This window comes from Sinocyclocheilus rhinocerous, unplaced genomic scaffold (genome assembly GCF_001515625.1).
Source record: "Sinocyclocheilus rhinocerous isolate Xijiao unplaced genomic scaffold, SAMN03320098_v1.1 scaffold1325, whole genome shotgun sequence".
NCBI classification, from domain to species: Eukaryota; Metazoa; Chordata; class Actinopteri; order Cypriniformes; family Cyprinidae; genus Sinocyclocheilus; species Sinocyclocheilus rhinocerous.
Window position 1 is genome coordinate 839,547 of NW_015659004.1, and position 27,731 is coordinate 867,277.

At 34.3% G+C, this 27,731-nt stretch overlaps 1 protein-coding gene across 1 annotated transcript in view; it reads left to right on the forward strand.

Annotated features, from left to right (window-relative positions):
* Window positions 1-27,731, forward strand: part of LOC107723158 (dystrophin-like) — a 106,035-nt gene that overhangs the window by 49,607 nt on the left and 28,697 nt on the right. Inside the window, exons 32-60 of the mRNA XM_016531684.1 lie at window positions 306-479; window positions 2,400-2,555; window positions 3,084-3,254; window positions 3,955-4,134; window positions 4,983-5,105; window positions 5,417-5,587; window positions 5,796-5,912; window positions 6,211-6,345; window positions 7,604-7,714; window positions 7,910-8,055; window positions 8,692-8,815; window positions 9,337-9,512; window positions 9,676-9,823; window positions 10,027-10,158; window positions 11,166-11,315; window positions 12,149-12,229; window positions 12,424-12,505; window positions 12,637-12,803; window positions 13,935-14,052; window positions 14,621-14,832; window positions 14,988-15,142; window positions 15,482-15,671; window positions 18,700-18,872; window positions 20,408-20,564; window positions 22,321-22,438; window positions 22,524-22,792; window positions 22,962-23,108; window positions 24,189-24,267; window positions 24,466-24,526. Coding sequence (XP_016387170.1) covers window positions 306-479; window positions 2,400-2,555; window positions 3,084-3,254; window positions 3,955-4,134; window positions 4,983-5,105; window positions 5,417-5,587; window positions 5,796-5,912; window positions 6,211-6,345; window positions 7,604-7,714; window positions 7,910-8,055; window positions 8,692-8,815; window positions 9,337-9,512; window positions 9,676-9,823; window positions 10,027-10,158; window positions 11,166-11,315; window positions 12,149-12,229; window positions 12,424-12,505; window positions 12,637-12,803; window positions 13,935-14,052; window positions 14,621-14,832; window positions 14,988-15,142; window positions 15,482-15,671; window positions 18,700-18,872; window positions 20,408-20,564; window positions 22,321-22,438; window positions 22,524-22,792; window positions 22,962-23,108; window positions 24,189-24,267; window positions 24,466-24,526 — 4,223 coding nt within the window. The remainder of the gene's footprint in view (window positions 1-305; window positions 480-2,399; window positions 2,556-3,083; window positions 3,255-3,954; window positions 4,135-4,982; window positions 5,106-5,416; window positions 5,588-5,795; window positions 5,913-6,210; window positions 6,346-7,603; window positions 7,715-7,909; window positions 8,056-8,691; window positions 8,816-9,336; window positions 9,513-9,675; window positions 9,824-10,026; window positions 10,159-11,165; window positions 11,316-12,148; window positions 12,230-12,423; window positions 12,506-12,636; window positions 12,804-13,934; window positions 14,053-14,620; window positions 14,833-14,987; window positions 15,143-15,481; window positions 15,672-18,699; window positions 18,873-20,407; window positions 20,565-22,320; window positions 22,439-22,523; window positions 22,793-22,961; window positions 23,109-24,188; window positions 24,268-24,465; window positions 24,527-27,731) is intronic.

The following is a 27,731-nucleotide window of genomic DNA, read 5'->3' on the forward strand; positions in this document are numbered from 1 at the left end:
GAAATTAGCACAACACAATGGAAACAAGCCACAACACAACGAAATTAGCACAACACAATGGAAACAAGCCACAACACAACGAAATTAGCACAACACAATGGAAACAAGCCACAACACAACGTAATTAGCACAACACAATAAAATTAGTCCTATGCATTGTGTTGTGGCAATTTCGTTGTGTTGTGGCGATTTCGTTGTGTCGCGCACTACTGGACCACCGTACTTCCTGCTTAAATACATTCATCAAATAATAAACAAGTAATCAAATACCTTTTAATAAATGCCTGTTTTTTGTGTCTGTTTAGGATAAACTATTGCATGTTAAAGGCAAGTTCCGGCTTTTCCAAAAGCCGGCTAACTTTGATCAACGGTTGAGGGAATGTGAGCGAGTGTTAGAGGAGGTGAAAGGGAAGCTGGGAGTGCTGAGTATTCGGAGTGTGGAGCAGGAGGTGGTACAGTCACAGTTGGAGCAATGCATGGTGGGTAATATAGGGTGTTTTGGTGTTTTAATAGCCTTTAACCTTATTTTTTTTATAAATGCATCAATTGTTAATGTATGAATAGTTGTGGAGATTGAACTGATAACTTCATACAGTATGAAATTTGTTCTGTGTTTTGTTAAAGTTCTAATTTGAATAATTTCTAACTGTTTAATTATAGGTTTTTTTTAATCATACGTTGCCATTTGGTTCTTGTCAGGCAGCAATATCACACTGAGTTTAATCACATTCTCTATTTCCCCCATGTAGAAGTTCTATAAGAATCTGAGTGAAGTGAAATCGGAGGTGGAGGCGGTGATAAAGATGGGAAGACAGATTGTGCAGAAGCAGCAGACAGAGCAACCCAAGGAGCTGGACGACAGGCTGACGGCCCTCAAACTCGCGTACAATAATTTGGGTTCACAGGTAAGGGAATACAACGCTAAATGTAAGACGTGTACAGTACTAGTTTAATGCAGATACTCATTGTATATTGTTACTGTTTCTCATTTAAGGATAATAGTAATATCATCAAAACCATGAAATTACACAAATGAAAGTATGGAAATTATGTTAAAATAAAACAAAAGTATCTTTTATAGAAGTTTATTCACATTACCGTTAAAAGGTTGGGGTCAGTAAGAATTTTTTTTTTTTTTTTAAGAATTATTATTTTTTTATTCAGCAAGGATGCATTAAATTGATCAAAAATAACAGTAAAAACATTTAGAATGCTATAAAAGATTTTTGTTTCAAATAAATGCTGTTTGTTTATGTAGCAACTATCTTTGAGATAGTTTTGAAGGAGTTTCCATTTATGCTGAACATTTGTTGGCTGATTTTCCAAACGTCTCATTTGTTTGTGTGCAGGTAGCAGAAGGAAAGCAAGAACTGGAGAAGCTTTTAAAGTTATTAAGGAAGTTTAGGAAGGAGGTAAACAGTCTGACAGAATGGTTGGCAACTACTGATGAGGAACTGACGCGCCGCTCTTCAGTGGAAGGCATGCCATGCGATTTGGATGCAGAGTTGTCTTGGGCAAAGGTAAATGAATACTCAGCTGGCTTAATTTCAGCAGCATTGTTTATATCTTAAACAGTTTGCTAGTCATTAAAAGATTAGTTCTTCCAAAAATTGACAGTTCTGTTATCCATGTTTTTCCACACTTAAAATGCCTTTCAGTGGAAAGGCGAATTGTTAGCGAATTGTTCGTTTATTATCAGTGCTGTGTTGTTTCCAAGAAGGTGGGTGTGTTGAAGAAAAAAAGTCACTTCGTTTTTGAAAAGAAAAGCTCAAAAACAACCTATTAAAACATAATCTTTCCCACCCAGGCGAAGCAGGAGGACACTGAGTGTCATAAGCCACAGTTGAAACTGGTGAGGGAGTTGGCAAAGACCCTGAAGGGTTTACTTTGTAGCCAGGAGAACCTTATTGATGACAAGGTCAGTCTGCTCAACTGCAACTGGATCGCAGTGACGTCACGGAGCGAGCAGTGGCTGAAACTCCTGCTGGTGAGCAACCATTCAGAGCAACTGTCTGACCCTTTTCTGAGTCATTTCATTCTAGGCAAAATATTTCTTATGCTAAATATGCCCTACAAGGCTAAATTAATTTCCTTTCAATTCCACATCTCCAGGTTGTTCCTTAAAATCCAGACAGTGATTTCTGGAGGCGGCAATAATGTTATGAAACTGTTAAGCACATTTATTAAATGCATCAATTGTTAATGTATGAATAGTTGTGGAGATTGAACTGATAACTTCATACAGTATGAAATTTGTTCTGTGTTTTGTTAAAGTTCTAATTTGAATAATTTCTAACTGTTTAATTATAGGTTTTTTTTAATCATACGTTGCCATTTGGTTCTTGTCAGGCAGCAATATCACACTGAGTTTAATCACATTCTCTATTTCCCCCATGTAGAAGTTCTATAAGAATCTGAGTGAGTTGAAATCGGAGGTGGAGACAGTGATAAAGACGGGAAGACAGATTGTGCAGAAGCAGCAGACAGAGCAACCCAAAGAGCTGGACGACAGGCTGACGGCCCTCAAACTCGCATACAATGATTTGGGTTCACAGGTAGGGGAATACAAGGCTAAAAAGACATGTGCAGTTCTAGTTTGCCACAGCTACTCATTGTGTATTGTTACTGTTTTTTGTTTTTTATTTTAGCACAATAGTAATATCAAAACCATGAAAGTATGGAAATTATGTTACAATAAATCAAAAGTATCTTTTGCACAAGTTTATTCACTCTACCATTCAAAGGTTTGGGTCAGATTTTTTAGAATAAATTAATACTTTTATTCAAGCAAAAGGCATTAAATTAACAGTAAAAGTTACATGAAAAGCAGCAGTAAAAACATTTAGAATTTCTATTTCAAATAAATGCTGTTCTTTTAAACTTTCAACAGTTATTTTAAATTGTAATGATATTGTTTTTACAGTATAGAGTATACACAGTACCCAAACATTTGAACACAATATATATATTAGTAACTATCTTTGAAATAGTATTGTAGTATTGTAAAAGTTTTGTATAGTAAATAGTTTCCATTTATGTTGAACACTTGTTGGCTGATTTACAAAACATTTGTCTGTGTGCAGGTAACAGAAGGAAAGCAGGAACTGGAGAAGCTTTTAAAGTTATTAAGGAAGTTTAGGAAGGAGGTAAACAGTCTGACAGAATGGTTGGCAACTACTGATGAGGAACTGACGCGCCGCTCTTCAGTGGAAGGCATGCCAAGCGATTTGGATGCAGAGTTGGCTTGGGCAAAGGTAAATGAATACTCAACTGGTTTCATTTCAGCAGCATTGTTTATATCTGAAACAGTTTGCTAGTCATTAAAGGAATAGTTCTTCCAAAAAATGACAGGTCTGTTATCATTTACACACCTCCATGTCTTTCCACACCTAAAATGCCTTTCAGTAGAACATAAAATTAGATGTTTTGAAAAATGTTTGTTGTATTTTCATTTCTTGGTGAACTATTCTTTTTAAAATGGTGAATTGTTAGTTTATTAGCAATGCTGTTTTGCTTCCAAGAAGGTGGGTGTGTGTGTTTTTACTTAAAGTTACTTCATTTTTGGCAAGAAAAGGTCAAAAACAGCCTATTAAAGGGGTCATATGATATTGCTAAAAAGAACATTATTTTGTGTATTTGGTGTAATGAAATGTGTTTATGCGGTTTAAGGTTAAAAAACACATTATTTTCCACATACTGTACATTATTGTTTCTGCGGCGTTATGCAAATCTTCCTAAATCGTGACGTAGACATGTGGGGGTGTGTTAGAATGAGCCGTTTTAGGTAGCCGTGGTTGACTCTTTTATAAAGAATATCTCTTTGGATTTGAGACTTTAGTCTTTGCAACTTTACAAATCTTCTTTATGCACCAAGAGCTTGTAACACTTCAAAGAGAAAGGAAAAATTGAAATTGCATCATATGACCCCTTTAAATCATCATCTTTCCCACCCAGGCGACTCAGGAGGACACTGAGCGTCATAAGCCACAGCTGAAACTGGTGAGGGAGTTGGCAGAGACCCTGACGGGTTTACTTCGTAGCCAGGAGAACCTGATTGATGACAAGGTCAGTCTGCTCAACTGCAACTGGATCGCAGTGACGTCACGGAGCGAGCAGTGGCTGAAACTCCTGCTGGTGAGCAACCATTCTTAGCAACTGACCCTTTTCTGAGTCATTTCATTCTAGGCAAAATATTTCTTATGCTAAATATGCCCTACAAGGCTAAATTCATTTCCTTTCAATTTCACAACTCCATATTGTTCCTTTAAATCCAGACAGCGATTTCTGGAGGCGGCAATAATGTTATGAAACTGTTAAGCACATTTATCTCCCACTCTTCTTTATTAGCTTTCTACTACTTGCTGTTTCCTCCATCATTTTTCTCATCTTTTATCTCTTTGACTATATTTTCTCCTTGCTCTACTTTGTAAATAACTATGAATATCTGAGGGACACTATGAGATAAGGCTTGGCCTCTAAGGTATAATCAAAACGATTAAAGAAATATTTCACCCAAACTCGAAAATTCTGAACCTGTATGACTTACTTTCTATCATGTTATGCAAAAGGATTTCACTTTTCACTCTTTTCCATGATGTTGAAGAGAGACTTTTTCATGCTTCATAATGGACATAAGAGTATTGTAAAAAACTGATCAGTCTTCTGAAATTTATGTCAAAAAAGGACGCAAAAGCCTAATAAATTAATCATGAAATTGGCCCATGCAACCTTCCACTATATTTCACTATAGTTATTATTGAAAATGGCATGGAAAACAATCTTCAAATGTTGTTTTTTTTTGTGTTCAGCATCAGAGAGAAAGTCATACAGATTTGGAACAACACGACAGTGAGTAAATAATGACAGAATGTTCATTTTCTGGGTGAACTATTTCTTTAATGTGACATGAAATTTCCTTGCGCTACAAATTTCCTTTGTGCTAACCAGCCAAATGTAAATATAACTCTTCATCTATCATCCAGGATTATCAGAGTCAAATGAAAACACTTGAGCAGAACATTTCTCAGATCAACACCTGGATGGATCGTGCTGAAGAAATGCTGGATGAGATGGACAGCCAGGGCTGTGTCGAGCACGTTATAAAGGTCTTCTCTAGCACATAACACACAATCACAATGAGCTGTTCCACTTGACATCCAACTGTTCTCCATTACTGAGGACTAGAGATTGTTTTATGCAGCCATACTTTTCCATCAAATTAAATAAACGGTTATCCATCTTTTCTATGACAATAATGTTTTGATGGCTCATTAATTGGAAGCCATTTGCAGCAAATAAAACTCTAGATTAGGCCATTAGGGAGAACAAAACAGACGGACAAAAAAAAAAAGTTTTGTAGTTTTATTGATCATCATTTCTATTATCATTTACATATGATAATTGTTTGAATGTCTAGGGTTTGCGGATGGAGCTGGAGGAGGTGAAGAGGAAGGTTGAAGTGGTGCAGGTTCTGGCAGAGGACCTTATAAAGAACAGAGGGGAACACTGTAAAGCTCAAGTGAAACCGAAGCTAGAACAGCTCAATCAACGATTTGACATTGTTGCAAAGAGGATTTTATTGGGACAGGTAGTTTTATGAAAAGCTGTATGTCTGATATACGTATACAAATACATAGAACACATATGTAGAGCCATGGTGAGCCATCTGATTTCTCTTCCTTTGTTGATCCTTAAATTCGTCAGAGACATTGTCTTATTATCCCACTTAGAAAATAGATTTTTTTTGTGTGTGTAATTAATTGGATTTTTATATATTTGATCATATTTTTTTCCAGGCCTCCTCTCAAGAGTTAGATGAATACCATAGACAGGCTAATATATGGCTCCGGGTGCTGGACGAGGAGATTAAATTAGGTGAAAGTCTAAAAGAGGAAGATTTTCTGGAGGATGTGGTAAGAAAATACTCTCAGCTGTTTCTTTGGCTAAAATTAATTTCAGTCACTGGAACTGCACGGGCAGCGAAAGGCTGAAACAGCCTCTGAGCTTATCGTAAAGATCTCATGACAAGAAACATAATGAGTTTCAGGGAATGGATCTGGTTCATGAGTAACAAATGCTGGAACAGTACATCATTACATTTTTTATTGGTTTTAACGGCTGAAAATGGTCTAATAGATAGATGGATAGACAGATAGATTTGACGGCACTTCTGACATAATTTGCTAATTTTTTCTGCTATTTCATTCGCAGGGCATAGATGAGGATGCCCTAAATGAACTGTTCTTAAAAGGAGAAAATCTCCTCAAGAGAACTCCTAGCGGGGAGAAAAGAGAGGCTGTCCGTGAGAAACACAATCTTTTTCATGACAAATATGACACTCTGAAGGTAATTATTTTGCATGCTGCCACATGTCAAGTACACATTTCATGCATTTACAAGCTCTTGACATTAGGCTCATAACACGTCATTGAATTTGAATGTTTTCTTTACGTACAAACCCAGGACAAATGCATCAAACATCTAACTGTCCATACGATGTAATTTTGCGGTAATGCAAAAGCAGTTAATTGTTAGTTTGATTGCACATTACAAAAAAATTGTTTCCTCATCAGTATTTTTATTGTTTTGTTTTTTTCAGTAAAGCATTCTTAAAACAAGACAAGTGAACTTAAAAATTCTGTGATAAATTAGTATTTATTTTTCCCATTTTATATATAATATAAATATATATATTAGTGCTGTCAAACTATTAATCGTGATTAATCGCATCCAAAATAAAAGTTTTTGTTTATGTAATATATATGGGTCAAAATTATTATATTAAATTTCCTACCATAGATATATCAAAACTTAAGTAAAGTAAAGATAAAGATAAAAGATAAGTAAAATGCATTGCTAAGAACTTAATTTGGGCAACTTTAAAGGCGATTTTCTTAATATTTAGATTTTTAATATTTAGATACAACTATTTGAAAATCTGGAATCTGAGGGTGCAAAAAACTCAAAATATTGAGAAAATTGCCTTTAAAGTTGTCCAAATGAAGTTCTTAGCAATGCATATTACTAATCAAAAATTAAGTTTTCATATATTTACAGTAGGGAATTTGCAAAATATCTTCATGGAACATGATCTTTACTTAATATCCTAATGATTTTTGGCATAAAATAAAAAAATCTATAATTTTGACCCGTGCAATGTATTTTTGGCTATTGCTACAAATGTACCCCAGCGACTTAAGACTGGTTTTGTGGTCTAGGGTCACAAATATTGTCCTATATCCTAACAAACCATACATCAATGGAAAGCTTATTTATTCAGCTTTCAGATGATGTATAAATCTCAATAAAAAAAAAGACCCTTATGGCTGGTTTTGTGTTCCAGGGTCACATAAAAAAAAATGTAAAATGCTAAAGTATTGGGACAATTTCCCTGTGTTAAAATCACTGTAATGTGCTGCATCTTATGGTTTATTGATTTAATCGGATTGAAAAACAGTTGAGTTGTATGAAGTGTTTTTTTTTTAATTTCCTGAACATTCATTTTTCCATCTGTTTATTGCTCTTCATTGAACAATAATCAGTTTTTTTTTCATCTAAGTAAAACTGAATAAGACACATTTGTTCTCCATCCTTGTATGTTCAGGAGCTGCAGTTTTTGCTGCAGTGTATCGCTGAAAACGAAGCTGTGCTGAACTCTCCTGAGCGCTGGTCTGCAGCATTCATCAACGTTCCCCAACAAGACAAGTGCCTTAAGGTTATATCATAAACCATGTCTCATTTCTACGAATGATTTTTATTAGCCAATGCATTTTTGTATCCAAGAGCTGATTCAATCTATTAATGATTTGCTCATGAGCTGTACATGAACACAATTTGTTTTACGCCCACCATTGAAACAGCAGTAAAACTAATATAAATGCTTTAATCAGTTGTGTTACATGTGATTTAGGAGGTTAAAGTTAATCTGGATAAACTGGAGAGTCCAGTGACGGAAGTTCTGGGAAGGGGTGCCTCTTATCCGGAGAAGAGTTTACTGGTCCAGCTGCTCAGAACCAACTGGGAAAACCTTAAAAAGCTCTATCATGACCGACTTGCGTAAGGATGAATGACATTACACTGTTGAAATTTGCCTTGTCATTTAAATGAGTCAATAGAATGTGTTATTAAATAGGAAAATTGTTAAACATATAATGTAAAACATTATAGTATTAGTTTAGTATTATTTACATCTTCTTATAGTATTTATTAATATTTTGAATGAGCTTTTATTTTAAAATTTTCATTTTAGTTTAAGTTTTAGTAATTTGTTATATGTCATGTTTATATTTATATGAAGCTTTTATTTCAGTACTTTAACTTCAGTTGCAATTAATTTGGGTTATTACGTTTTTAATATGTATGTTTTATTTTATTTCAGCTTTGTCTGTTAACGGAAACAACATTTGATAGTTTTAATTAAAAACATTTGCTAACAGATTAAGTATTTAGAATGCCTCAAAATCTATGCAATCTTCTAGTCATAAGTAAAGGAGTTATTCTAAATGAGCTGTCAATTAGTAAGCCACAAAAATGTTTTTGAATGCTTTTATAATTAAATAATGTTCACGTTAACTTTTGATTCCAATAAATTTTGCATTTTAAATAAGAATATAGATTTTTATTTTCAGTGCATTCTCTCTCTTTACTCTCTGACTCAAAATGTTCTGTTTGTCTACTTGTGTTGCTGTCCAGACGCCTTGAAAAAGCCAAGAAATTCAGTGAGGAGCATAAAACGCTTGACTATTGGCTCACAGATGCTGAGAGGACGATAGTGAAGTATGAACAAGACCCCATAAATAACAGAGACCACCTCAAGGTAATCATAAATTTAATCTGTGGCTACAATTTTATTATTTAAATATAATATATAACAAAGTGTATTGTGTATAATATATTAAGACTACTACTAAAGGAATGGTTGACCAAAAAAAATTCAAATTCTGTCATGATTTATGCACCCTCATGTGTTACCAAACATGTATGCATTTCTTTCTTAGGCAGAAAACAAAAGAAGATATTTTGAAAAATGTTGATAACCAAACATCTATTATTTATTCATCTAATGAAAATCAATGGTAACCAAAATAGTTTGGTAACCAACATTCTTCAAAATATCATCTTTTATGTTCTACAAAACAAAGAAAGTCATACAGGTTTGGAACAATATGAGGTGAGAAAATAATAATGACAGAATTTTCATATTTGGGTGGATTATTTTTAATAACTATTATCGGTAATAAAGCTTTCATAGAAAGTGTTACCAGATATTTTTAAAGGCAGTAAGTCATGTTAGATTAGTTTTCAGAGTATCCATACTGCGACATTCTACTTTCCCAGGAGCTCCAGTGGGGTTTGGAGAAACAGGAAGCAGCAGTGAAGGGGCTCAATGCTCTTGGGACAGATATGACTCCACAGTGCAGTAAGGACGACAGGGACCACATTAAACAGCAGCTCGCCTCTATCAACTCCCGCTGGGCCAAAGTGTCCAACCAGCTCACTGAGATCAAGAGACGGTTAGTACAAATTCAGGACGCATTAATGCAGGCAGCTTGTGAGAGAGCCGCACACGTTTGAATATCTTAGCATAATTCAATTTGAGCAGAAAACACCTACGTAATTGTCCTCTTTTGTCCTTATTTTGAATGAATGCATAAATATGGCTGCTGTGTGTTTTAGGTCTGCAGGGGCAAAAATTGTTCTTGCCGAGTTAAATAAAGACATGGTGGAGTTTCAGTCCTGGCTGGATGATGCAGAGGCTGTGGTTGCACTTCCTGTGGAAACAGGTCACAAGGAACAGCTCAGTGCAACATTAGAAAAAGTGAAGGTAAAAATCTCTTGCTTAAAAAGAAACCACACATGGGGACAAAAACATAGCTTTTAGCTCCATATTAAAGGGGTCATATGATGCTGCTAAAAAGAACATTATTTTCTCCCATGAGGCAAATCACCAAAAATGAGTCACAAAGACGAGCAGATAATTAGTGTGTGTGTGTGTGTGTGTGTGTGTGTGTGTGTGAAAATCTTCAGGCCCAGGTGGTGGAACTGCCGAGCAGGAAGCAAGCGCTTCATCAGATCAACAGCAAAGGCTCATCTCTCCCAGCTGATAAAGTCAAACCTCTGGAGAAACATCTAAAGGTTATCAACATGCGATGGGCCAAGGTAATCTAAATCGTTTCTTTCCTTCTCTACTGTTTGATCTTTCTGGCCTATTAAATTCAATGATTATGTGACCTTGGCATGATTACAGCCTAATGAGGGCATTATCATTGAATAGTAGGATTCAAGTAATTGTAGATGCATAATAACGTACCTCTAATACATTAAGATTCATCTCAAGAAAGCATGTTGCATTTTACCCCATAATATTAGTTAGATATTAGATTAGTTTTTATTTTATTTGCATTCTTACATTATTTACATGACAATTAAGCATACAGTATTTCCCCCTAAATTCTCATTAATTCCTCAAAACTAGTGATTCTTTTTAAATTATCCTCAGGCTACTGTAATGCATTGATACTGTATATATATATATATATTATGTTAGCATAAGTTAAATGCATTTTTACAAATATGTTATATAAATACTTCATAAATGTTTTTTTTTTACTATTTTGTTGATACAGTGAAATTAATACATTTTAAAGTGTGATTACACTGAAAAAAATAATCCACTCAGAAATTGCTAGTAAATTTCACAATTAATTACAAAAACAGCAAGTAACACACAGTGAATTTTTTAAGTGGAAAGACTGAAAAAGTTACTCCAAAAATCTTCTGTTACAGTGTTTTTACAGTGTAATAGTATGATACTTTTCCCCTTTCTTTGATATTTTGTTTAAGCAGTTATGTTGTTAAGACAAGTGCAATTCATATATTTTAAAATGTGACTTCCAAATACTGTTTGGGTTCAAATTTCCCCTTTAAAAAAAATAAATAAATAAAAAATGAAAATGTCATGAAAACAACGCAAAAAGTGATAATGGTCCTAAAAATAAGCTTTCTGTTCTTTATGAAAAATAATATTTATTTTTAATTCTCTTATTTTTCATATTTCAATATCTCTTTTGATTTTGGTGTAAAATATAACCTGGACTTCTAGAAAGATTCCCTCCTGCAGTGATTTACTGCAAAGAACTTTAAATGTTTCTTTCTCTATTCCAAAGGTGTCCACTGTTCTTCCTGAGAAGCAGCGACAAATCGAGGATCTCCTGAGGGATTTGTCTTTGTACCAGGAACAGCTCTCCAAGCTCTCAATTTGGGCCTCCACTACAAAGAATCAGCTTGAGCAGTCCCCTACTGCAGTAGACCCAAAGGTAATCTCACAGACGTGATCAAGCACATATGTAGAACACACTACCCACAGTCTTGCTGTTTCATAATACAGCTTTCTGTCTTATTTCAACTTTAGGCAATAATATTTAGCCTGGTGTGGTGTAGTGGTAGAGGCTCATGGCTGGCAACCATCACATTGCTTATTTGATCCCTTCATTCATCAACAAGGTGTTTTCAAAGATTAAGGAAACTTTAATGTTGTACTCTATTATAAAAGTCTGATTGAACTTTTTTAATGACCCATTGCTTTGCCGGTCAGGGTCTTTAGGGAAAAGAAAATAATATTATTTAACTGTCACCAACTCACTGGTCTTATTTTACACAGTCTCTCAAATTTGTAGCAAGAGGGTTTTTAGACGACATAGACTGTCAATTTAATTAGACTCCCAGCATCATCTTCATACAGAGCTTCAGCTGCTCCCATCAAGACACGTGTTTCGCTTCCCTAGACATGGAACTAATGGGTTCAGGAAATCATTTGTTCTTTCAGTTACTAAACTTATTAAAAAATCAGTACATCTGTACTTAAGTGGATTTGAATTGATTGAATTGACATGCTGTTTCTTTATACTTTTTTTTTGTTTGTTTTTTGTTTTTTCAAAACCAAATCTTTGTTTCTTGTTAGTGGTGCTCGGCAAGGCAAGCATGACTATTACTATTGCTATTGCTCCTTTTCATAGTTAAGGGTATTTCTCCCCCAAAATCAATTAATTCTTCTTCTTTTTTTCCCCTTTTGATTTTGGAGTGACATGTGACCTGGACTAGATTGCTTGTTTAATGAGGGTTGTTGTTAATTTATTTTTATTTTGTGTAGATTGAGGAGGATGTAAAGGAAAAGAAACCAGCAGTGGAAGCCGTTTTGGCGAAAGAGAGACCACCATGCAAACCGGAGAAGGTGTTTAATCGACCATGAAATTATTAAATATGATCTTAGAAACGCTATGACTATGATATTAGATTACTCTGCACACTTCCCAGTAGTATCTACCATCGCTGTACTGTAATGTAATATATCAGACTATATCAGTCTATCAGCTTCATGGCATGAAACTTTATTTAATATAATTCTCCTGGATTGATGTATTCCAGGGGCAATTTGATGGCCTCAGTGCAGATTGGACATCCATTCAAGTTCTCCTTAAAGACTGGCGAGACAAATGTCAGCTCGCAGGTATGAAATCGCATAATGTGTGATGATTGAAGCTACAATAATATGCTATTAAAATTCACGCACATCTCATGTTGCTTATGTGATTTTGGACGTCTGAAAGTCTGAACAAAAGATCATTTGTTACTTTCCAGCCGTAACTTTGACTGGTAGTGCAGCAGGAGATGCAGCCCTTGATAAATTCAGTAAATCCTGGATGGAGCTTGATGATTGGCTCACTCTTTTGGATCACATGGTCCAGACTCGGAGAGTAATGGTCGGAGATCTTGACGAGATCAACGAAATGACGGTGAAACTCAAGGTCAGATTGTGACGTCAGCTTGCAGCTCTTATTCCATTTCCACGGTAAAATACTTGGTTTACTGTCCTGCAGGGGCAGCATTTCATCTTTTCTCCATACTCCCTAAAGCAGCAAAGAGAATTTAGTTTAACCAAAAATTTAACCAACTTCCACCCTTTCTATGACCCCTAGAATTGCACAGGCTGTACAGTAAATGTTAATGACCTCTGTTATGATTGGCTAGCCTTTTCACATTTAAAATTAGCAGCAGACTAAACCTTATTATTATCAGTTAAGGTATTCATTCAAGGGAAATACTGTTCAATTGAGCTGCAAAAATCATTAAGATGAAGAACCTTGAAGATGGCATTTAAACACTCAAGTCTTAAAGGCACAGCATTCAAAATAGGCTGTTAATTAAACAGAAAATGGTGTTTAAAAATGTAATTGTGGTTGGTACATATTGTGTTTGTGGGTGTGTGTGTGTTTTATATATATATTAGGGCTGGGCAAGTTAACATGTTATTATTGCGTTAACGCATTGATTTAATTAACGCCGACAGTTATTTTATCGTGCATTAATGCAGTTTTTTATTATTGTCCATTGCTCACTGGCTCTGAATACACATACAGGTTAAGATTGCCTAGTGTGAGTACACCCGTATTCTCCCGCATCACCGCACACACGAGTGTCTACCCGCCCGCACTCGCCCATCAAGTGTTAAAAAAAAAATTTAATATATTGAATATTGATTTTTTTTTTGTTCCCATGTCTTGAATTTTAAGCTCACATAACTGCATTCTAATAGGTTACATTCAGTCACACAGTCAGTCGTTCTGAATCATGATCATCAGCAACTGCATGCAATGTGAGATGACTTAAAAATGTTAACGTTACTGGTACAAAAGTTTTTTCCATATTTAATCACACCAAATTAACATGTTAAATTGACAGCCCTAGTACTAATCACCAATATAATATAAAACTGTAAACCAATATAATCACCAGCAATATCACCAAAATATATTTGTTGTACTAACATAATACAAAAAATATACAGTATGGCTCTTTTACCTCACATAGTGGCCTCATGAGACCACAAGATCCCACACAACTCTGTAGTAAAAGAATTCTCTGCTGTGATTTAACAGTCAACACTGCAAGACATGGAGCAAAGATGCCCACAGCTGAACAAACAAATCACTGCGGCTCAGAACCTGAAGAACAAAACCAATAACCCTGAGACACGGGCAACCATTACAGACCGCAGTAAGTCAGCTTTGCCTCATCCATATCCATATTCTCTCTCAGCGATACACTGTATTTGTGGTGATATGAAGGTTCTAACATTGTAACGGCTTGATGGAAAACTAAATCTCAGAAGTAATGCAGAAAGTAAACAATGACTGTTGGCAAGGATTGTGTCTTAACAGGCATCTCAAGGTCATATAGTGTTATAAGACAACACTACTGAACACAAACTACAATATACTGTAAGACAAAAGAGTTTAAGAGTTTGGATTTATTTTTTAAAAGTATGTTATATCTGGTGTAATATCTTGTTGCTCATACTTAAAAAAAGAAAGAATATTTTGTATGGCCACAATTTTTTTTTTTTTTTCAGAAATAAAATTTAAAAAGTAAAAATGTCGTTAAACAATGGCATTATATTTGGTTGTGAGAAACAATCAGTCTTTCAACCAACCAATCAATCAATTTATTTATTCATTCAAAAATAATTAGACAAACAATTCATTTCATTTTATAGACCATTATATAAACTATGTCTATGATTTTCAGACTTGTTCTTTAGAAACTTTCTGTCTTTTATTTCAAGTTGAAAACTTACAGGCACACTGGGAAGATTCCCACGCCAAGCTGACGGACAGGGTCCTTCAACTGCAGAACATGTATAAGGACTCTAGCGATTGGCTGGAGGCCAGAAAAAGGGTGGAGCCTCTCATTAAGAAAGCCAATGAAAAACTGGAGAGCTGGAAAAAGGTTTCTCACAGTGCTGATGATTTAAAAGGCATAAATGCAGATGTCAAGGTAATGTAGAATGAACACAATATCTATTTCATGAGAGAACACAAGTGAGAAACTGAAATAAACTCGAGTGGGTGTGCTTGCGTTCCTTGAATGAACTGCAGATGAATGCATGTGATTTGATTACTACAAATAAATGCTTTATTATTATATTGCAGCAACTTTCTAAGGATATCCAGCAGGGGCAAGCTCAGATGAATGTCACCAATGAGCTGGCAAACAAACTACTGACCCTTTATGCAGACGATGACACAAGCAAAGTTAAACAAATGACTGAGAGCATGAATCTAGCTTGGGCCAACATCAAAAAGCGGTGAGCTTCTGTTTAAATCTTTGATTTTTCAGTATCACCAACTAGTGGAATGACATATGATAACATTCTCCCTGAAAGGAGGGTATTTGTGGTATTGTTGAGTCTGAAAATAATGCACTGCTGACACAGTGAGGGTGCATAAGAGGTTGTTTCAAAGGTGCAGTTGCTTTCAGGAGAATTGTGTGCCATTCAAGATTCTGTGGTTTGATGTTTAAAGCATTTGTTACCAACAGATTTAACAATCTAATAATAACATGTATTGAATGTTAAAGAAGTATGTTAAGGTACTACTTAATTCAACCTTGTTTCTATATAATAATGAAGTCATTTCCCTTTCAGTGCAGGGGACAAGGAGGCAGATCTGGAAGCCGGACTGCGACAGTTGCAGCATTTCTACTTGGACCTGGAGAAATTCCTTAATTGGCTTACTGAAGCAGAAACCACAACCAATGTCTTACAAGATGCCACGTTTAAGGAGGGACTTCTGGAAAACCCTGCCACAGTGCGGCATTTACTTGAGCAATGGCAGGTAAGCGGTATTTCCAAATCACAGCAATTTTCTCTCTTTGTTTAAAGAATTTAGGCACCCTGTTCCAGCTCCAGTCCAAGTTTTACATTTCCTGCTACCCACATGCATTGATGAGAGAAACCCTACGCCAGGCTTTCCAGTTTTTTGTTTTTGTTTTTGTCAGTCCTCTTAGACATAAAATATTTTGTTGAAGTTATTATTTCAGTAATTGAACAACACATTTGAATGTTTACGGTTCTCCGATAATAATAATTATAATAATTTTAAAAAGATAAATCATTTTAATTATTTAATGTTATTAGTAATAGTAGTAGTAGTATGTTTTAAGTATTATTTATAAAATAATTCTAAAAATAAAGACAGAAATACACAGTTATAAATTATAATAATTTAACAACACATTTGAATGTTCACGGTTCTGTAATGTCAATTCTACTAATACTACTATGAATAATAATAATAAAAGTTGTAATTGAGATTATTATTAGTAGTAGAATATTTTAACTATTCTAAAAATAATTCTAAAATAATAAACAAATTATTAAAAAGACAAATATATTATAGTTGTAAGTTACAATAATTGAACAATACATTTGGAGATTCTCTGATGTCGAATAATAATAATTTTAATAGTTATTTTTAACTCTGTATTATTAGTAACTATTATTTTATAGTTATAGTTTTAACTATTATAAAAAAAAGTAAAATATTTATAAAAATAAAGAGAGAAATATATTACTGTTGTAAATTACAAATGTACTGTAAAATAAAACTTTGATAATATTTTATAATTACAATAATTCACTGTGAATCATGCAGCACATCAGACTATAATAATAATAATAATAATAATAATATTAATTATTATTAAATAAATAATATTTATTATTAATTATTATTATTACATCAGACTATACAGTTAATTCATTGAATTGAAGCCTTTGATTTGATAATCGCCTCATGCAGCCCCATTTATTTATTTATTTAAGTTTTCCATTCAATATAATTAATTCGCTTTTCATCAACTCGCAAACACCCTGCAGTTTCCTCATGAACCCCATTTGGGAAACCTACTCAATGTTCACTCCTTAGTGAAAATTTGCACTAAATTGCTAATCCGCTTTGGTTTTAATATCACAGACATCTGTGACTAATATAAATAAAAAATATATTAAAAAAAGTATACATACACACTTTTCTAAAACATTTTATAACGTTATCCGCCTGCAGCTTTTCTGCATTAAAATACAGATAGGACAGCACTCCTCCTTAGATTTAAACAGTTGTACAGAGTAGTGTTTGATGCGGTTCTGTTTTTCTGGGGTTTTAGGACATAAACACCATAACAGTGTTACTGAAGAGTAAATAATGTTAAACTCAATTCCCATTATCAGCTCTCAGGAGTTTAAGTGTTATTTATTAGGAAAGCAGAGTAAACTGACGGGTCCATTGTCCAGGTCGCCCGCTGCTCACTGGTATGGGAGATATGTGCATTTGGCAACGGTGCAGAGACGCAGTTAAATATGAAGAGGCAGACAAAGACGTGGGCTATAAAGAGAAGCCTCTGTTCTCCCAGAAAACCAGCTCTGACCCATTCCTCGCTCGCAGTGCCCACTCGCGTCTCAAACAACAGGGCCAGTGTGCCTCTGCGACTGGCATTCTGCAACTCATTTCACATCGCATGTAGACACATGGTCGCAGAATACATTTCCTCACTCTCATCCTCACGGTGTCCCTTTCTCCCTCGTTTTCGCCTCGCGTCAGACACGTCCACATGGTGGGGAATTAAAGGATTGTCTCTGCAGACAGTCAGACGGGCTGTTTTCCATTCATTTGATGTCGCTCGTTCATTGGATATGTTGCACAGGAAGACGTATCATGTTAAGGTTTGATCTTCACTGTCAGCTTCACGGTTGCTTTGTGACTTTGGATTTGTTTGGCTTGCATCATGACTTTGAATGAAATTGGTTTATGCCATCTCAAACTATGGGAACAAGCACTTAAAATATAGTCCGAGAAAATGCATGAAAATTGTTGGTTTGTTGATGGTATTGCACTAATCTATTCTATAATAATGCAACAAACAAAAAAATCTATATGTATTTGAATGTATCATTACATTGCTAGTGATTTATGACAATTGTTGGTTTGTTAACGGTATTCCATTAATCTATTCTCAAAAAAAGAAAAAAAAAAGAAAAAAAAAAAAGTATTTGAATGTATCAATACATGGTAATTTGTGAAATATGGTGATAAAATAGATTTCCATTTAAAGCACATGAATTTTGAAATGCTGCTGACTTACGTTACTACTAAAATACGTAAAATACTAAAATATGTCTAAAAATGCTATTTTTAATTAATGAGAGCAGTGATAACATCTGAAACTATTATTGACTCTTGATTTTGTCTTTAAAGGTATATATTATATTATATCATATCATATTATTTTATTTTATATTATATTCAGGGTTATTGTAATTGACTAAAACTACAAAATTATTTTTTGTTACTTGAAATTAAATAAAGCAACATTTCTCATTTACATTTAGTTCAACTTGATGTTCTAAATGACTAAAACAAGAATAAAAATTAATAAAAAACTATATAGACTTTTTTAAAAAGAAAATGGTATCTAATACAAATGATAAAACAACAAAATTACTAAAACTTCAACTAAAATTAAAATGACAAGGGAAAATACTAAAATTAAAACTAATTAAAATATTTTTTTAAATTATAATACCTCAATGATACTAAAATAACACTTAATTTTTATTTTATTTTATTTTATTCAGTACAATGCAATGCAATGCATGTGTTCCCGTTTAAAATAATTTACAACATGACTATTACTGTGGCATGTTATATTCGATTAGAGCAAAACATGGTCCAAAAGTATATCTTGTTAGCATGTGTACATGTAGATGTAACAAGTATCAGGAGAAGTAAAAGAAACTCTTTCTTTATCCCTAATCACATGGTGAACTGTAACTTGGATGTCTGTGATCTCTTTTAATCCTTGCAGGATCTCCAGGCAGAGATTGATGCCCACCGGGAGATGTACCATTCATTAGATGAAAACGGACAGCGTATCGTGTCATCTCTGGCAGGAACAGACAATGCCGTGGTGCTACAAAAACGGCTTGATGACATGGGGTATCGGTGGCATGAGTTGTGTAACAAAGTTATGAGTATAAGGTAAGACAAATTAATCATCTATATTTAACCCGGGAAAAATTCACGCTGAGCAGAAACGGGCTTTGAAAAATAATGTGATCATATATAAGCCCCAGGCCTGTGTAATACTATGTGCAAACCATTGCATTTATTTGACTTTAAATATAAAGTATAAGCCGGCATACTTTTAGTCCTGCTTGCAAGGCATTACTAACAATTTAATGCTAGGTTTCCCTAACATTAAATATTATTATTTGACATGTTATTTGCCTGGATAATTTGCATTACAGAAATTAATGATGAATGAATGATTATTTTTTGTGTGTGCATATATACAGTGTATGTATATATACTGTGTATATATATATATATATATATACACACACACACACAATATCTGTCAAAAGTTGGATTTTGAAATGTTTTAAAGGGGTCATCTGATGCGATTTCAATTTTTCCTTTCTCTTTGGAGTGTTACAAGCTCTTGGTGCATAAAGATCTGTAAAGTTGCAAAGACTAAAGTCTCAAATCCAAAGAGATATTCTTTATAAAAGTTAAGACTTGTCCATGCCCTCCTAAAACGCCTCGTTCTAACACGCCCCCACATGTCTACGGCACTGTGTGGGAAGATTTGCATAACGCCACCAAATGTTCACGCAAAGGAGAAACAATAATGTACATTATGTGGAAAATAATGTTTTTTTAACCTTAAACCGCATAAACACATTGCATTACACCAAATACACAAAATAATGTTCTTTTTAGCAACATCATATGACCCCTTTAATGAAGTCTCTTATGCTCACCAAGGCTGCATTTATGTGCTAAAAAATACAGTAAACACTAATATTGAAAATAACTTTGTCTATTGTAATATTTTTTAAATGTAATTACATTTTACATTGTTATTTACAACTATATTATATTTGTCTTTATATTTATTATTTATGTATTATAATATTATAATATTTGTTTTAATAGTTAGAACATATTACTACTAATAATAATAATCATAATTAAAATGATGAGTATTTTTATATTCATTCACAAACACCCATAAACGTTCAAAAGTGTCATTAAATTATAATTTACAACTGTAATATAGTTCTGTCTTATTTTTATAATTATTTTGTATGTATAACACCGTGTCAACAACTTAGCATCATGTTGATGTGTTTTGCGCCACTCATATTTCCAGCAAATGTAAAAAATCTTTTAGTTTTGCTTTCAAGTCTGCAATTTTTATCCAGACAGAATCTGCAATACTTTCACATAAGGTCTGAATTCATGATGTTTGAATGCAAATTTGAGTTCCATTAGTGCTAAATAGCAACTTCTAGAACCACATTTGTCTCGATAAAAGACAGAGCTGGTAAAAGCTTTTTTAATGTTCATGCATATTCAAATACAAGATTCAAAGATTTCTCGAATCTCCTCCTTTATCCAGCACTTCCTTTGTAAAATTCAGTTGCGGTCTGACAGTATGGTGCTCTCTAGTGGTGTTTGTAATTTAACACTTAACAGTGTCGCATCTCACCATCCATTCGACTCCTCAGGCCCTATCTGGATGCAGGTGTGGATCAGTGGAAACACTTACACATGTCCTTACAAGAGCTGCTCAACTGGCTGCAGCTGAAGAGGGAGGCGCTAGAAAAGCAGAAGCCAGTAGGGGGCGATGTGCCGACCGTGCACCAACAACTACTTACGCACAAGGTGAGTCCAGGACGCATCCTCTTCGCCCCTCACTGAAAGCATGAGGAATGACGTTCGAGGCGTGATTTATGCATTCTGTCTTTTGTTGCGCCCAAGTGTGATCATTATCGGAGTCTGTTCTTGTTAAATATTTAAACAGATGGAGATGATATCTTGCGTAGGAGAGGTGCAAAGTCCCTTGTCTCTTTGCATGGTTGTGCGGACCAATTAACATCTGCTGATGGCCATCAGCTGTCAGGGGCTGCTGTAAACAGGATGCGGTTAGTGTAGGGAGCTCAGTGAGCGCGAGTCACTGTCACACTCTACAGGTGCAGTTAACTGGGAAGTAAACTGGCATGTGTATAGGAGCTGCAAAGAAAGTCTCAGCACAAATTTAATTGAACCAAGTTTTTGCAAACTATTAAATAAATTGACATTGCTGTGCTGTGTCTGAGCAAACGTCTGAGACCGCAATGAAAACCTAGAATTTATTTTCCCACTCTTACTTGGTAATAAAGTTTGAAAACAGAAACGGTGTGGTATAAATTTTGCATATTAAATATATGGTGTTGAACTAAGTTTCATAAACGGTCGGATTTCTTTGCGTCTGTTGAGAAACAGGACACTGTTTGGATCATTCTAAAATCATACTAGATAACTTGAACATGAGGTTTTTATTTAAATTGTATTCAATTTTGCAATCCTGTATTTTCACTTGTATTTGCTGTTGTAGCGCTTTGTGTATGAGAAAAGAGCATTATAAATAAAATTTATTATTATTATTATTATTACCTAAACTTGTGGACTTCATGGAACTCAAATGCTGCTGTCATTCATGTAAAAGTGACAATTATCAATTCAACCTTTCACTCAAATAATATAATTAAGAATAAAATATTTTATAACAATTAGAAAAATGCAAATCAGAAACATTTTCACAAATAAGAAAATAATAATGATCAACTTTTTTATATCTTACTGAGGTTATTATATTTTTTTATTTTAATGGTTGAGATAATGTAATTTTTAGGGTTTGTTCATAAAAACAATAATGAATGAAACGCGTCCACTGATAGTGTCACATGGGATTTTTGCTATTTTAGGATTATTTATATAATATTATAGTATTCATTAAACTTTTTTATATTTTCAGTTTTAATTTTTTGTCGTGTTTAATAATTTCTTAATATTGCTATTTCGCTTTATTTTGATCTCAGTTTTAGTAATGTTAGTATTTAAACATTTTATTTTTTTTTCAAAAAATATTTTTGTTGTTTTAGGTAACAACACTGGCATGCAACGTCTGCATTATTTTAGCACCTGGTTCTTTGAAGGAATTATGCATATCATGTAATGATGTAGAAACAGTTGATGACAGTTTGTATTGCATGGAAATGTGCCCAGAAAAATTGCTGAAAGATCTGAGCAGTAAAATTTTCACACAAGGATCACTAGAAAATGTACACAAACATTGGTAACAGTACTGTGTTAATTGCATCCTGCTGTATTGATATTTGTGAATCCAGTGCATTCTATAATGAGCCCTATTTGCATAGGAAGTAGGCATGTTTGCCCAGGAAGGAATGACAATGGATTAATTTAAATGTGCATGAGGCGTCACTATACCAGCACAAATAGCACCTGGTTAAGTGTGACTGCAGGGGGGTACAGTATGTGAATAAGATGCAGGTTTTCGCATATGTGCTAAAGTTGCAGAAATATTCACCCCTCCTTATGACATTCAGTACTTGATAGCAAAGTCCTCATGCTTTCATAGGGCTTCAGAAGGGAATTGGTTGCCAAAGAACCAGTAATCAATGGAACACTCGACAATGCTAAAACCTTCCTTGCTGAGATGCCTCATGAGGGTCTGAAACAGAGGCCTGGACAAAAGGGTATGAAATCTCTCCTTACACATATGCCCAATACAAGAAATTCTAGATGCTATAACCTGTCTTATACTTATTGTATGCCGCCCAGATGTAAGTCCTGAGGAGAGGGTTCAAAATGTGGGCCGCATATTGCGTAAAGAAGTGGAGGATGTAACGGTGCGATGGAAGAATCTGGGTGCAGCTGCCGTTGACTGGCAGCAACAGCTGGAACTGGCCATGGAAAGGCTGATGGAGCTCCGGGATGCCCAGGATCAGCTGGACTTCAAGCTACGGCAGGCTGAGACCGTGAAGAATTCTTGGAGGCCTGTTGGGGACCTGCTCATAGATGATTTGCAAAACCACATAGACAGAGTAAAGGTTGGTGTCCTCTCATGGTACATCGTATAAGGGATAAGATGTTTTGGACATGTTCTGTGGCAATACCATGGTATTATTTGAAGCACCTTGGAGTAACATGTTTATACCATGATATATATATATTTAGCATTTTTGCCAAAAGGCATCAATATTTTATGTATTTTTTCAGGCGTTCCAGGAAGAGATTGCTCCCATCCAGGATAATGTAAATCAGGTGAACCAACTGGCTTCCACATTTCGACCACCTGACATTCAACTTTCTCCAGACAACCTGAGCAGAATTGATGACCTCAACATGAGATGGAGGCTCCTGCAGGTATCCATCCTTGTTCTTCTTATTTAAAGTCAATGTAAATTGATGTTTTGCAACGTAATCTTATGTATTTTCAAGCAAAAGGCCATGTTTAACAAGAAATGAGGGACTCGATTTGATCCATTGGTAACTGATTGACTGTCCCATACCTATATGGAGCGATTATGCCAAAACAATGCCTAAATAGCTATTTGGCTATTGGTTAACATTATCCAGTAGCCAACATGGGCTTAGTGACATCAGCAAAAAGGACCGTTGTTTCAGATGAAAAGCAAGGTGTTACATTTTGATTAAAGATTACAAAGACAAACTAGTGTTCATTTGGAATAACATGCACCAATTAATTGTTGAGAATAAAGTTAGGAAATTGTACAAAGAAAGTAGTTTTGATTTCATGTTACATTTAAAATAACACTCATTCCAATGGACCAACTATTTATAAATCTAGCCAGGTCACAGATTTAGTTTCTGAAACAAAAATAATCAAAAAATACGGTTCAATCTTTGGGAAGCTGTAGAAAAGTGTACATGTCAGCAATAGATGTAACAAGCAGATCACAAAAATGATCTGTCCTTCAGAGATTTGACAAAGGACACAGAAAGGCATTATTTAATAAAAGGAAGTAGGACAGAAACATAAAAACAATCATGATGAAATATTCTAAAGAAAAACAGTTTTCTTTTAAAATTGTTTTATTGTCCATTGCTGTCATTGTTTCCTTCTGTGAGTGTTGTTATTGTCAACTAAAACTTTTAAAAATCATTTCTGTTAATGCAATGGAAATGCTGAAAAGCTTTTGAAAACCTAAAATAAAATAAAAATAGTAAATCAAAAAAACGTAAACTTAGAAATGTTGCCTTGGCAACTACGTGAAATTACAACATAACTAAAAAATTTAAGCTTAATAGAACTGTTTAATAAAAACGACAAAATGAAATTAGAAAAGCTTAAATTAAAATGAAAACTCAAAATATAAATAAAAGCTAATTCAAAATGTTATAAATAATAAAATGCTGTATAAATGATACTATAATTCTAAATTAATTCTAGTCCCTCTTTTCTGTCTGTTCTGTGGTTTTTAGATCTCCATCGAGGAACATCTGACCCAGATGACCACAGCCTATAAGGACTTGGGGCCCCAGTCTCAGAATTTCTTACATGGTGAGTGTGTTTGTGTTGTTCTGTTTTGCAATATTATGAGTATTGATAACATTGCACTTGTATACTAATCCTGTGTATTTAGTTGTCAAGTCAGTTACTGTACATAAAATGCGTCATGTACCAAATGAAGAAGTGTTTGCTTAGAAAGGGCTTTTTGAAATTAAGGTAACATGAACGGGTTTTCTTCTCTGCACACAGCATCCGTTGAAAGCCCTCTTGAACGCTCTATTTCGCCCAACAATGTCCCCTACTATATCAAGTAAGTCTTCCCAAACTCAGCCCACATGTTGATGTCAGGCACATTCAAGGTCCACACTGAATTAACAAATTGAACTTCAACACTATGAAAGCTCCCAGACTAAGAAATATATCACAGCTGGCGGCAGACTACCAAAGAAAAGTGATTTTCCATGACCTTTTTTCCGAACAGAGATATCACCCTGGAAAATTTGTGCAGAATAATCTGAGATGATAAATTAGGCTCTGCCAATGCATGTAGCAGCATGCATCACATATAGCTGAGAACTTGTGCGCACAGATGACTGAGTGAGCGAGTCTCGAGTTTCAAACAGATAACCAATCATATATTTTTGCTCTTTGTAATAAGTGATACATAAATGTGTGTAGGTATAGAACTCAACAGCATACGAGTACAATGTCAGCCCTGGTGACTGAAAGATTTTGTTAATAGCATTTTATTTTAATATTATTTTTTTTCTGCAATGTAGAAATGCTTTTCTATAATGAATTTCATGTCAAAGCAATCTTATCCAAGGTCAAAAATATACAGTACCTATATTCATACATGTTAAATTGCCAATGTATATAACCATGTATATTATTTGACCCTAGGTTAGTCGTGAGTTATTAAATGAAGCATTTTTTCCCCAAAATAGTACCTGTGAGAAAAAGTTGTTAGTAGCTCAACAAATGGTGATAGCAAGTTTTACATCAAAATGCAGAAGATATTACAGAATGTTAAAATATTCTGGATTTTAAACCTGATGGCTGATTTATGAAAATGTGAATAATGTTTTGCAAAATAAGGCCTTAGTGAATTGTTCAAACTGTTCAATATACCCCCTGACATGCAGAGCTTAGCACATTTTTAGAAGTTATGTTCCATAGCTATATGATATAGATGCTTCTTGTTTCAGTAGATACTATAGCAGACATCCTGCAATATAATTATGAGTATTGCTTTCACTTCTATCTGATTTTTCTTTGCCTAGAGGAAAACTTAAAGCGGCACATCTCATCCCACTTGTCTTGCTTACAAGTTGCAATAACCTCATATATACATACAATAATGTTCAAAAGTTTAGGATCAGTAAGATTTTTAAAAGAAATTAATAGTTTTATTCATCAAAGTTGCATTAAATTGATCAAAAGTGACAATAAAGTGATTCATAATGTTGCAAAAGATTTCTGTTTCAAATAAATGCTGTTCTTTTGAACTTTCTACTCATAAAAATTTTTCACAAAAATATTAGGCAGCACAACTGTTTTCAACATTGATAATAATGAGAAATGTTTCTTGAGCATCAAATCGGCATATTAGAATGATTTCTGAAGGATCATGTGACAGTGAAGATTGGAGTAATGACTGCCTAAATTTCAGCTTTGTCTTACAGGGATCATTTTCATTTTAAAATATATCAAAATATATATATAAATTTTTTTTTATATCAAAATATAAAAGTTATTCTAAATTATAAAAATATATCACAATATTACTTTATTTTTGATCATATAAATGCAGCCTTGGTGAGCATAAGAGACTTCTTTCAAAAAAATTCTTAATTAAAAATAAACAATTATTGACCCCACACTTCTGAAAATGAGTGTACAATAGGATTATAATAAGAGTCATTCCAGTATAGTGATTTCATCACAAAATCTATATCATCCTCAGAAATGGTCATGTGATTATGTGGTTAACTGGTGTCTTCATTTTCCTGAGCCAGTTATGCCAGGCTTTCTCTATAACAGATCAATTCGAAACAACCAAGCTGAAACCCCCCAGCATGTAATGCATTTATTACTCACTCGCTTGGCATACAGTATTTAATTTAATCTTTAAAGTATGTGCACAACCTTCATATAAATTCAGGGCAGCATTTATGCTCATGGCAGTGCATGAATCTGACTTCAAGTAGGAGAGAACTGACTCTTAATGATGCTGTCATAGATTATGAATGTCATTAATGCTGGTCAAGCGGAGCAGTACTTGCAGTCAGATGGCACTAGAATTTGTTATTTCCCGCCTATTGCATATGATAAGCTGCAGGACAAAAAGGGGATCGCGTTATAATAACTTTCATTAATAAGTCATCAACAAACATTAATGCTTAACAGATCAGTAGTTCATTCACTCATTTATATGAAATATACGTATGAATCCAAGTTTCATGGCATTTATATATGTACAGTAGTGATCTAAATGTTCGTTAATGTCAGTAATGAAAGTTATTATAAAAGTGTTATCCAATGAAATATTTTACCCATAAACTTTTTATAGGCTTTTTACTCATAAACTTCATGAACTCCATCCCATCCAATACATTAAGCAAACTATTGCATATTATGTGGATCATAATTTATTTAGAATTTATGCAAAATGTAAGCCTAATGAAATGAGATTCCTGCACTGTAGCACCAGCTTTTGTCAGAGAATAAATAACCCATCTAGCCCTCCACGACAAAACAGTAAATACTGATCATTTCCACACTGAGTGGTTGTGTCTCAAATCCCAGTGAGCTGCCTGCCTTACCTAGAAATTATTTTTTTAATCATAGATATGTTTGAATATTGGATCCAGAATTGTTTATTTATTTATTTCACAAAGACTATTTAATTCAAGAATTTTGACCATAGGCTAATAGGCTTTTTTGTTTGTTTGTTTGTTTGTTTGTTTTTTCGTATTATTGGTGCAATTTTTTTTACGTTCAGATGTCTGATCTGAGCATATGGAAATCATCAGAATGTTAATATTTAATTCAAGCATATCTCAGGATTAATGGCGAGATTATCCTACGGTGGCCGTGAAGTGCAAAGCAAATCACAATTCTGAAAACAAAATAACAAATTACAAATTTTGACGCGATCGACCCAGGTTCGATACCACCTTTTGCCGAGCTTTTTTTTTCTCCCTTTTCAAATCTCGTATCACATCGTAAAGGCATTTATTTTCAGATTTGAAAAGGGAGGGAAAAAAAGTTCGGCAAAAGGCGGAATCGAACCCGGGTCGATCGCGTCAAAAAGCCAAAGACACACGCTTATCCATCTGCGCCACTAGAGCTGATGGTTTACAATCACTTTGAACTAAATGTAAATATACACCCCGTATTTTTTTTTTTCCATAGTAAGGGCAACTCATACAATACATTTAAACTGAGCTACTTTAATATCATCTCCGAACTTTCTACCACGACTCTGCTGTTCTTCGGCTGGTTCTTCCCTG